General features: G+C 43.1%; 1 protein-coding gene across 1 annotated transcript in view; it reads right to left on the reverse strand.

Moving 5' to 3' along the window:
* Positions 1–5,273: 5,273 nt before the first annotated feature.
* The window catches only part of LAMC1 (laminin subunit gamma 1), a 139,768-nt gene continuing 132,181 nt past the window's right edge, over positions 5,274–12,860 (reverse strand). Inside the window, exons 25-28 of the mRNA XM_035123885.3 lie at positions 12,029–12,228; positions 10,790–10,948; positions 10,215–10,314; positions 5,274–8,726 (exon numbers count right to left, since the gene is read on the reverse strand). Of these exons, the coding sequence (XP_034979776.2) occupies positions 8,470–8,726; positions 10,215–10,314; positions 10,790–10,948; positions 12,029–12,228 (716 nt within the window). The 3' untranslated portion in view covers positions 5,274–8,469. The remainder of the gene's footprint in view (positions 8,727–10,214; positions 10,315–10,789; positions 10,949–12,028; positions 12,229–12,860) is intronic.

Raw genomic sequence — 12,860 nt, forward strand, 5'->3', positions numbered from 1 at the left:
TTATCACCTCCTCTGCCTGAATCACTCTAGACAGGAATAAAAGAACTTGCCTTCAGTCTGACTCACCTTGCAAATAACAAAAAAAGAGGGCCCAGCCCATGTACCGTTCAGGGAGACACTTAGCAGTTTCTTCTTAGCCATTCGTAGGGGCGGATCTCTGCAGAACACAGCAGCCCAAGCCCCTGGCAGCAGGCCAAGAGGGAGTGGGATGGGTGGCAGGAGGACAGAAAGTACGATTTAATTATTGATCTTCCACATTAAAATCGCCTACAGGGTAAGTCCAAGGCCAGACTCACCGGAGGGCTTGTTCTGTAAACTCGTTAATGTAAAACATGACTTCATTAAGTAGTTGGTTTTACCTTCAGGTAACACCACTTTTGTTAAACCTGTGCCACGTTCCGGAATGAAATGGGCATGTTCCCACTCACCTTAGCCCAATTAGAATACTTGCAAAGAATTTGTTAGCATTATAATTATTACTATTACCTTAGCAACACCCAGGAAACACACCTCACCAGCTGTTATCCAATCAAAACAGCTTGAGAGGGACTGCTTTATGTCTGACATATTTTGAATCTATGATGAAAAAGAGGAACAGATGTGAAGATGAGCTAAGACTTCATCCTGATTAAAGTATTCTGGAATGTACATTTTAAAATTCAAGTTAACTGAGTTTACTATACTCACAACTCTAGACCCCACACCAGCCTTATACAAACAAAGCAGCTCATATTTTGCACCAAACTGAAGCAGACAAAACAATCCCATTCAGGTGGTGTTATTTGCTTTAGCTCAGTGGTCTTCAAACTTCCTACTTTCCATATAAAAAGAGATTTATCCTACTGAGGAGCCTCTACCCTAGCATCCTTGTGTGCTGCAGAGAATTCTGGAGCTTTTCCTACAGACCACAAGCAGTTTTTCACACAGGGCACGGCTGACTAGGAACAGTGCGCCTCACCGTTAACTGTACATAAGCTGAGGGTGCAGTCTTGAACACACCAAACTTTCTCCTATGGCTGTGTGGTGTTGGAGAAGACCAAGTGTGGTACAGAAGCTTATCCACTACTCTTGGTTTTCTAATAGAAGCCATCCTGGTAAGCTTCTGGAAAACTGTGTGTCCATTTTAGAGAAATCAATTAGGATCTCTTCAAATTTTGCTTTGAGATGCACCATCCTGAATATTTTGATGTCCTCTGCAAACATACAAGTGACATGTGTTCAAGATCTCCTGTAGCTTCTAGTTAATTGCTCACACTTGGCTCCACTCTCCAGGTATTTGTGAAAAGGTTATGGTCCCCGCTTCCAGTAAAAGTCCTTAGGAAATCCACAATTTAGTTGCCTCCATTGTAAAAACTGTGCACCGTCCCTCCTAACCACTGCTTCCTGTTCTTTAATTAGTTACCCACTCAGAAGAGGAACTGCAAGGCCGTCTTAAGCATAGCCGGCACCCTGGTGCCATGGTGCGACGGATCCCTCCGGTTCCCCGCCCCTGCCCCGTTTCCCAGCATGGCGGGCTGCCGCGGGCGCAGCTGCACTGTGCCACCTAGCCTGCTGTAGGGCCGGCCCTGGGCCAGGGGGCACTGCCCACCCCCTGTTGCGACGCCCCTGCGCGCGGCGGAGGCGGCCCCAGGCCCGCGCGCCTCCAGAGAGCGGCCTGAAGCCTCTGAACAGCTGAGAGGCGTGCCTGGGGCAGCCTCGGCCGCACCTCTCAGTGGGTGCAGCGGCGCCCCTGGTGGCCTGGCGCCCTGGTGCCCCGCGCCACCGGACCCAGGCCTAGAGACGGCCCTGAGGAACTGTCTACTTTTCCCATGGCTGCAAAGTTTGTTTAGTAGACTTTGGCAATGGACATTGTCAAAGCTTTATGCCAGTTTCAGTACATCATGTCTCTCAGGCACCTCTATCCACATACACTGATAACTATGCATGCTAAGAGGTTGAGGAAGCAGGGCACTTTGTTGCCTTTCTGTTTGGCTCATACTTAGCAAATAGTTACAGGTAGGTAGCCGTGTTGGTCTGAGTCGAAGCAAAATAAAAAAATTCCTTCAGTAGCACCTTAAAGACCAACTAAGTTTTTATTTTGGTATGAGCTTTCGTGTGCATGCACACTTCGTCAGATACTTCGTTGGTCTTTAAGGTGCTACTGAAGGAATTTTTTTTCCTTAGCAAATACTTACCTTGCCAGGCCACATTCTATCCATGCTCAGCTCAGCCTGTGGTAGTGAAGCACCTGCCACACCATGCATGCAATCATTCCTTGTTTTCACAGGAACTCCTTCCTAAGATGCTTGTTTGGTGATAAAACATTTGGGAGGCGGGGGGGGGGGAGACCCACAGGCTATACATATGCATATAGGGATATGGAGTTCAGAACTTACCGGTACTTTAAACTGGCATACGTACAAGGCCTTTCTTATCTCCTAGCTCACTGCCTCTGATTCCAAACTCTAATTTTAGGTAATTAAAGCTCAGGTGTTTCCCATAATCTCTTGAGCTGTCTGGCAGCTTCCTCACCCTTAAGCTGATGATTCTGGTTCAGACAACGTAATGTTCTGTGGTTGCTCACTGCTGGGAGGCTCAGGAAAAGCATGGGGTGAGATCATCACCATGCTTTGCTATGGTTTATCAGGTCCTTTGCCTCCAGGTCATGGCAATACCAGGCAGTAGAAGACTGATGCAGTAGAGATGGGCAGAAGCAAATAGTTTCAAGTTTCTGGGCAAACACAAAATTAGAGCAATGGTCCCATAGACAGGTGTCTGTTGAAGAGCTAAAGAGCCATGGAAAGCTGCAGCTAAGTGTGACTTCTCCCAACATGACATGCAAACCACTGTGTCATCTTCTCCTATCCCCAAAATCTGCAAGATTGGATGATAATATGAATCTACTTTACAAGGCCATCGTAAGGCCTACTCGGATGACATACGTACAAGCTGGTAAGTGCTTTGATTGTTTGAATGATCAAAAAGTATTCTTGCAGGATTAATGTGTTTTTCTCAAGTGGAAATACTCTCCATGTAATAACTTGTCCCTTGCCAGATGTTGGTGCCCTACAACTCTGCAACAGTCCACCAGCCAGCATGGCCAACAGTTGAAGATGAAATAAATGGCAGTCCAACACTATTTTGGAGGGCCACAGCTTAGATACCCCTGATGCAGGAAATGCCTAACGGATAAAGGAGCATGACAGTATTAAAAAGTGTAAATACTGTTGCTGTGGGACCGAAGAGGCAGTAGAAGCAGATTACAAACTGTGGCTAAAAATACTTTTGCCTGGAAGCTATCCCTACCTAGTCGGTGACTATCTCTCCACTCAGATAAAGTTGTCTCAAGCACTCCTTCCCTGAAGCTTAGGTCAAAATAAAATTCCACACCCTCCAGGGCAGCGGCAGATCAGTGAACGGCCACACCCTGCTGCTCAGTTCCGTTGAGCAAGCCAGGTGATGCATACCTGGCGAGACTGTGGCTGAGGAGTCAGCAGGCAGGGAAGTACAGTCACATCTGGCCTTGTCCAGTCTGCTGCCCCTTCCTGCAGAAGGAACCTTCCTTCCTTCCCTCTCAAGATTAAAGAATCAGTTTATTTGCCCCTCTGCATACACATTCAATTTTCTTTTCTTTTACTTGGCCCTTTTAGACTCTTTGTTGTAACTGTCAGGAAGGGAGCATCAATGGAATTCCTTGATGACATTCCTAATATTTCCTGATTAATACGGAGAGGGGTTTTGTCAACTCCGCTGCCGAATGAGCTTTTAACCAAGAGTGCATTATACTGACACTATTTTCATAACACACTACAGCAGGTCTAGACAAAGGTTTTGTGGTTGTGGGTGAGAATGAAGTTCATTCTGGGGTGATACTACTCCATCATCTGCTCATGTAAAGCAAGCAGGATAATCATTGCTAAAATTAATTCTCCAGCAGACACAAATGTTTTCAGGAAGGCCACAGAGCTTTGTCAGTTCGATTATTCAAATTATTTGACTATAATGATGCTGTTAACTGGGCAACAGCTTGGGAAGGGGAGCTGAAATTCTTCAACAGCTTTTTCCTCAGAAAAAAATATTTTAAGAGAAATGTCGGCTCAAGTCATGTTGAATAACACTCTGTTGGAGGATGAAGGGAGCAACGGGCTAAGAGAAGGGAGGAAAAACCAACAGCATTAAACTAGACCCACAATTGCATTCATAGATGGCAAAATTGGGGAGGCTAATTTTCTAAATATTCCCCAGGGGAGGAGTGAAATTCTAACAGTTCAGGAGGAGCTGAAAAAAGTGTAAAATAATAATTGGCAATTTCTCAACATGGCTGCTACTTTTAAAAGCCTAGCTCTGCTTGGATCCATATTGTTCAGCTGTTGTGCCCAATCCTGGCCAAGTAAGAATTTTACAGTAAGTACTCTTATTGGACTCTAAGTAAATTTAGCAGCCACAGAATGAGAGGGCATTACCTTTCAAGAAAGGCTGATTAAAGTAATGGGTAGGACTAAGTGACCAACTTTTGACAGTGGAGGGAAGAAAATAGTGGGATTTCTCGAGGATCTGTATTGCAACTTATTCATAAACCCTGTGTCAGAGGTAAGGAATGAGTTCTTAGATAATTTGGAGTTATTTAGGATGGCACATTCAAAAGCGGACTGTGAACAGATCCAAAATGATCTAAGCTAAGTGAATGGCCAATAAGATGACAGATGAGATTCAGTGTTAAGAACTGCACAATGATGTGAACACTGTGGTAAAAAATTCCTATCAAATATATACTGATGGGGTCTGAGCTGGTTATGGTTACCCAGTATTGTTTCTTTCTAAAATTCTCGTTCACTTTTTTTCTTTTTCCTCAATCTTATCTTCTTATAAATGAAGTTTTCTTAATAAAATATAAATAATACCCAGGAAAAAGTTTTAGAGGTCATGGTGAATCAGTCACTGAAATCTCCAGTTATTCCAGAAGTCTCTAGAATTCGAAGTGAGCATTTTAGCCACTACATAGGGGGATATTTCAAAAAATGTGAAATTACGGTAAATCTTGAAGCCATTTAGAAATTGGTTGAAGTTCCATGCTAAAATCCTTTTTAGCTCAGGTTTCCTTCCACAAAAAGGTGGTAAGGTAAAATGAGACCGTTCCACCCCCATATACAAATCCGATAGGAAAAGCAAATATATTTGGACAGCTGGTACATGCTCTCTCTCTCTCTCTCTCTCTCTCTCTCTCTCTCTCTCTCTCTCTCTCTCTCACACACACACACACACACACACACAGTAAATACTAAGAACCCAGCATATGAGGGGTTACAAATATTCAGTCTTTATTATAAATAAGAAATACTGTTTTATACATAAAACTGCCAAGTGTTGCATTTTTGTTGTTTTTGTTCACTGCCCCCAGACAGCAAGACCACAGATTTAAGTCTAAAACTGGAGTGAAGGCACTTTTTGAGGTGCTCACAGTTGAGAATAAAAAATAAAATGAAGGGAACTCTTCAGCAGGTGTCTCCCGTGAACAGCTGTTGCATCATTTTGTTATGCAGAGAAATAACTTGGACCTATACAAACGTGATAATAGCTGTTAACGCAATATTTGTAAATTCTTATAAAGGCCTTTTTATTTATTTATTTAAAAATAAAAAAAAATCTGTTAAAACCTGTTTAAGAGAAAGGGGGGGGGAATACTAGAAAGGCAAGGAAAGGACTAGAAGCACACCAAGGAGTGAACTGTAATCATCCCCTTCTATTTGGCAGAGAGGAGATACCGTTAAGATCCAGCCATCTAAAAAATACTGAAGTCAAGTGTGACATGCCACAGCAAAAAGCCATTTCCAATTCATGGCTTTCGGTTCTGTTTGCCTGTATGCATGCAAGTCGGCTTTATGTAAACTGTTGAAGAAGTTGCTTGGGTAAAATTAAGATCTGGCTGGAACATCTCTCTCTGGCCCTGGAGGTGCCGTAAAAACCAAGGCCAAAGCAATTTTGCCTATCTCCCTGTATTCAGAGAGACCTGCTACTAAATCTACAGTAATGGTCTAGCTCTCATTGGGGTGGAAAGTATGTGGCCGGCTGGCACCCCTTCCGTAAATGGCTCCCATGATTGAATGCTCCTTAATTTCCCTATATGTAGCCACGTCTGAGAGAAAAGTTTTTCTATTGAAAAACAAAAACAAAACTGCATGGAGATATGGTACCAGCTCAGACATAGGTTAAACCACCCGAGTAAGAACTAGGCCCATGTCACATTTCCTCTTCAGAGCCAGCAGGAAGCCTATAACCATTCATAATACCAAGACCACAAACAAAGGGCCAGTTTGGGTGATGCCTTCACCCCCCAAAGCAGAAGTCATGGGGAGGAGGCCTCAGGCCTGTGGGTCTCCTTCCTGTACCCTCTGTGCAGGCCAAAGTCCGCTGAGAGAACTCTGTATCTGCCTGTATTCTGGTTCTCCCATTTCTGCTCACAGTGGAGGAAGGAGGTGTGGGGCAGAGGAGGCGCACAAGTTGGAGGCCTGCTCCCCATTTCAGCCCAGGCAGTGTCTCCCAGGGCAAAGTATCACCCAAAATGGCCCTAGGCATCGTGAGCTACACCCCTCTGAATCCTTTAGGTGTCAAGTGGCTTTAGAAGAGGAGGAGAAGGGCAACTTGCCTCTCGGCTGGCAAGGCAGAGAAATGGAATACTATTAGCTACCAGTATGGGAGTGACCCTCACTGCCAAAGGAATAATAAACTGGAGGAGAAGAGGATGTACGCAGTGTGGCGGTTAAGAGGAAGCCATGAGAGAACAGCCACTCTGGAAGCAAGGCCAAGCATATTTACATGGGGAAGGCTGGAGAGGGGCAAGAGAGAGAGAAACAGACTTTTCCTCACACTATAATCATAATAAAAAAAAGACACAAAATCCCACATTCACACAAAAATATAAATTTGAAATAATTAATAGCACCAGTGTGTGTGTCAGATAATAAATTTCTTCCCCTCTACGCAAACGTACAAAGTTGCATAGTGTTTAAGGGTGGGTATATGCAGATCTCAAAAGGCAGGGGGGGGAAGCATCAGGCCTTTCTCTTGAGGAAACCGCAGAGGCAGATAATTTCCTCCAGTTCAGAATTAAAAGGGAGAGTGGGGGTGGAGAAGAGAGACAACGTGGAAGAATTCTTCCCCCCACAAGGAAGCTTAATCCAAGTGGGAGAGGGGGCATTCTGAGTGGGGCAGAAATTCATACCAAGCAACCACCAGCTCAGTTAGTAAATACTGTGAACTCTTGGGAGTTATTTACCCCTAGAATCAGGTCTGACCAATTATTTTTCCTAGAAAGATGGATCAGCTATATTTTGTCATTACTCCTCTTTTACACAAGAGGTAAACCTACCATGGCAAAATGATATGATTCAATCGGCAGAAAGAGAACTCTGCAAACATTTTGAGTTTATTTTCTACCAGAGAAGATTATGTTGACTTCAAATTTCACAGGCAAGTCTAGCAAAAAAAGTACTCTCTGGATAGTGGATGTTTCTTTCAAAAGGGGGGGGGGAGAGAAAAAGTCTGATTCAGGGGCTTCCCCTGCCCCCAAGAGAGAAAGACAGAATCTGTTCATATTAAATTATCTGTCCCTGGAAGATACCTCTTGAATATTACTAGTGACTGGCTGGTGACAGGAACAATTCTGATCACAGGTAGATCCTTCTGTCTTGAAGAATTAAAATTTCTGCCTGTGTTCTCATGAAGGCAGGCCAAGGTATAGCACCATGGAGACCTAACACACCACTCCTTCCTCATGACTCCCCTAAAACATTTCTGAGAAAACTGTTTCTCAGAATCAAGATATACATATACATATTGCACTCTAGAAAGTTTCTTTAAAATTGGCAGCTGGCTACCAAAGTGGTGGTTTAATCAAGTTGACTTTTTCTTCTTTTCTGATGGCCATCAGCATTTCTTACAAATTGTAGCTATACTGGCCGTTACAATTTAATACTTTGGTAGCCAAACATTTTCCTTCATAGAAACAAAAAGAACAGAGAAATTGTGATATGGGGTATGGGAGAGAGATACGTGTGTGTGTGTGTGTGTGTGTGTGTGTGTGTGTGTGTGTGTGTGTGAAAAAGGAGACGCCTGTGACTGCCCCCACTATGTATCAGTTCTCATAGCCCTTTCTGTAATTCAGCACAACAGTCCATAATATTTCACATCATTATGCAAATCAAAGGGGAGTCTTTTCTGGGAGAAGAGGAGAAAATGGAGTGTTTTGAGCAAGGGAGTGTATACATTTCATATCTTTAAACCCTTCTGATGCCCGAAGGCTGGATATTTAATTTGTGTTTATTCAGAAACTTGCAATTTTCTCCCTTGAAATGGGAAAGAAAGAACTGATAGCTGTGTGGGAGATGAGGTGGGGGTCCTGAAGAAGATAACCTAGGAATTAAGGCACTCCACAGCCAAAAGAACTGCTCCACCAGTCATTGAGGGAACGTCCCCCCTGCCTTTAGCACATCCTTAGGGTTTTTCAATGGACGGGGTGTTGAAACAGCCAGTTGGTAAGGTCTTCTTGATGTCCTCTAAATTGCTAATGTCTTTCCTAATGGTGTTAATGTCCCTGTCATATTCATTGATGGCACTGGCTTGCTTTTCAGCTGCCTTCTCCAGATCAGAGACTTTCCGGTCCAAATTGCTGTCCCTCATCTGGTTTTTGGCAGTGTTCAAAGTATCCTCAATCTCATTCAGTTTGCTCAAGTCCACAGGTTCCACACGCCCTGTAATGGGAGCAACATACAAAATTACAATGTTTTTTTTTTATCAAGGCCCACTTCATTCTGATACAGAAGTAATTTCCACCGGTCAAATGCAAAACAGAAAGAGACTAAAAAAGCAAAATAATTCAAAAACCTGAGCTTCCTAGCTTGCCAAATCGTTTCTAAAATTCCTCTAACTATTGCATTCAAATTGTTTAAATTTGAGACATAAGTTGTGTATCAAAATTCAGAATTGTGTAACATCAGAACACTCAGTTCAATGTCTCTTAAACTGCACACTCAGAAATTCACATTATTATGTACAAACATTTTACATTGTGAAATTTAAATGTTATTTGAACTTTATTTCCGCTGTTTGAGAAAAAGTTCCCTATACACATACATCCTTAACTATTTTTTTCCCCTTTTTACAATGCGAAGATTAAACAACAACATAAACAACTGATTGCCCATTCCCTGCATTTAATCATTCAGCCCACCCGTTCTTTTTTACAGGCCAAGTCTATGGACTTATGAAGCAGTAAACTGTACAAGAAATTATTGTTGTGGACATAAAGGTGAAAACAGGTGCAAAATGTGGTTGCAAAAAAAAGGGCGGCGGGGGGGGGGAAGCTGGGATAATTCTTGATTGGGCAGCCAATTCAGCAAATAAAAGTCTCTTGTGGACTGGTTAGAGAGTAGGGGTTGTGGGGGTGGCAAGGGGAGCAAACAGGGGGACAGAGCCATCCTAGTGCTATATGTACACACTACTAGCTATCAGTGTACCCGTTAACCTGGCAAGCATGTTGATTTGCAGAGTGAAGTCTTGCATACTGCAAGGGCTCCCAAGGGGATGCCGTACAACTTTCTGTGATTTGAACACAAAAACATCTCTACCCTTGTATGGAATCCCTGACAGTGGAGGCCTGGAGTCTGGAACCCCATTGTCAGGGTTAGCTGGCAGGTTTTGCCCTCACAACAACATGGCACTAAGAGTAAAACAGCAATGGATGTAAAGTGGTGCAGTCAATAGACAGCGCTGGGAATGGGAGTCAATCATTGCACATTCATAGATTTGTCCATCTAGGTTTTGTTTCAGACAGTCAGATTGTATTGAATACTGGGAATGGACTTTCAGACAGATGCCAGACAGATACATATCTTAATATGTAAAATAAATATGTGTGCAGTTTTACATTAAGCCCCACTTGTCTATTATAATTTCAGCTTTGTCAGCTCAAGTCACTGTACACTATTGTTGATAAGCATTTTATTGAAGTCCTTTGAGTAAGTCCACAAAATTAGACTAGGTGCCCAGCTACACAAACCTGTTAGCCAGGTATAGCAATGGCTTGAAAAAACAAACAAACAAACAAACAAACAAACAAACAAACAAACAAACAAACAGGAAAGGGGTTTGTTTCACATCACAAGGCAATACCCCAAATGCCACACTATTCAGGGTGAGAAGCGCAAACTCTCTAGCATTTACCAGCTGAAGATACATACCTAGCTTCTCAAGGAGGTCATTAATCATGCTCAGCAAGCTGCTAACAGAGGTCTTGGCTTTCCTTGCATTGGCTTCTGCTTCCTGAGCTGCCTCTGAAGCCTGGGGAATTAAAATAAATAAATTCAAATGGATATTACAACTGAATTCACATAGGCATGTGTAGAATTCCATATCAATTACTTGTGGCTGACCACATGAACCAGCTAAAAAGACACTACCTGTGGTGTTTAATTTGCAGTGAGTAACTCTAACACACATAAGTCCCTGAGTAATGAGCATGCATGTGTCAACTCTGTCTCGAACACTGCAGCATCATGCAATGTCATTTCTGCTGGAAGACAAGGGAGTTGCCCAGGAAGACAAAGGTGAGAGGATGGGAAAGTGAAAAGAAGAAAATGATTTCCAAATGGCATGAGACTTCTTTGAAGGGCAGGCAGCCATGCATGGTTTGTGTAAAATCTCTTTTAAAAAATCCAACATACTGCATGTGTTGATATTGCAGATTAACAATATGCCAATCTAACCCTCCAAAATCAATGGTGTTTTGTTTTTTGAAGCAGACAAAGTAACTCACCATTCCTGCCATCATCATATCTTGATCAGCGCTTTCCTGTTTCGCCTTTAGCTCTTTCTCTGCTGCATCCAGCTGCTGCAACATGTCACCCACTTCTTTGTCCAGCTCAGCAACAGTGGAGAAGGTCTTGTCAGCATCAGCTTTTGTTGAAGCAGCGTTCTAGAACGGGCAGAGACCAAAACCATTTAAAAGATAAATAAAAATACCTGAACAAAGCAAGTATATATGAAAGGATGAAGAGCCTGCACAGCTGGTCCAAACATGCATGCAATTTGTTCCTGAGTTCCAATCAACACCAGCACTGGGCTCTGCCTAATGAAGTCAATGCAAGACTGGTACGTGTTCGCCCTCCAGTTAATTCCTTCACTGCTCTTAAAACCTGATCTTAAAACTTCATTTGAAGTACTAATATTGATTATATGTGACTATATGAGGTTGCCCTGTACAGTTAGAATGATCAGGGGGTCCACACAGTCTAGTACTTGTCCCAATGTGCCAGGACGTACCTTTCTAGTGACTCATGCAGGGATCATCCCCAGCCTTCATAACCATCTTTACCTGGAGCCACAACGGATTAATGCCAGGGGTTTTCCACATGCAAATCATATGCTCTGCCACTGAGCTGTGTTTCTCAGCAGGGTAAGAAAGAATAGCCTGCCATGGTATTTGGCCCTTTAATGTTATAGGAAAGCTCTCTCTGTTCTGGACATCATTAAGAGCAAGAGAACTGAGCAGGCTTCTTTATCAATTGCTTGCCAGTAGAGAAATGTCAGCTTTTGACTTCCACTAATGCTAAAACAGCAGTTGGTCTCGGAGAAGACAGCTTCTTGTCTATTACATATTGCCAAGAGCTGATCTATTTATGCAGAATAATTATGTGAATGACTATGTGCTATTGCCACTTCAGGCAATATGGACAGGAGGTATGATGTGTTTGGAAAATGGAGAAAGTAAATTCCACAGACGTGAAAACCAGCAAGTTGGGAACTTTTGTCCTGACATGCTAGTATTTTGTGTACTGAGAGTTCATTTCATGAACTGTTCAGACATGTTATTCACATCTGCAGTCTGAGGACAGATAATTCAGGAAAAACTGTACCACAAAAAATACTTTGGAACAAATGAAGCTCCTCAATATGTTGCTTCAGATCAATGGTCCAGCTAGCCCAGTATTTACTAGAGACTGAACATGGAGCCTTATACAAAGGATGTACTTTACCACTGATGCACAAGACTCACCTTCTGCACAGAATTAGCAATTCTCTCAGAATCAGCAGCTTTGTTCTTTGCTTCTCTGGCATCCGCAGCAGCATTGCCTAGTGCCAATTCCGCTTGCCGTGTCTTATTGTTGGCCTCCAAGATGGTCTGGGTAATGGCAGGTATTCTCCTTAGAGCCTCCTGAGCTGCAGTCTTGTTATCATTCACTCTCTTGTCGAAGTCTGGGGGGGGGGGGAAATGTAAGAGAGGCCCCACTGGATCAAACAAAAATCCATCTAACCCAGCCTTCTATTTCCAACTGTGGTCAATCAGATGCCTCTGGGAAGCCCATAGGCAAGACATGAAAGCAACAGTGCCCCCCCCACTTGCTTATCCCTAGGATCTGATATTCAGAGGTATATTGCTTCCAAACAGGGAAGGTCCAAATAGCTACTGTTGCTAACAGCCATTGACAGACAGATCCGCCATGAAACACTGTTTTGTTTTAGAAGGTCTTAGAAACCCACTGGAATGCAAGTGGGTGAGAAGAAACTGGTGTCTCTCCCAGCCCCCTGCCCCCATTTAAAATACTTAAAATATGCTGTTGACCCCGAGAAGCTTTCAGAGGGGCTTACAAAAGATCCTCACAAGTTATTCTCTTATCCTTTACTGTCTTGTCATGTACACGGCTACAGTAAATTTGTCAGAAGGAAACATGTACAAGGGCTGAAATGTATTACTGTTAATTTACACCTTGGGAATCCTGCTACAGTTGTTGGAGTTTTTGACTGAGATCAAAGTTCAAATCTGTGTCCAGTTATGAAGCTTGCTAAGCTATTTGGCAAACCCACCAGGTTTCCATGCATATGCTCAA

Source organism: Zootoca vivipara, chromosome 7 (assembly GCF_965207765.1).
Source record: "Zootoca vivipara chromosome 7, rZooViv2.hap1.1, whole genome shotgun sequence".
NCBI classification, from domain to species: Eukaryota; Metazoa; Chordata; class Lepidosauria; order Squamata; family Lacertidae; genus Zootoca; species Zootoca vivipara.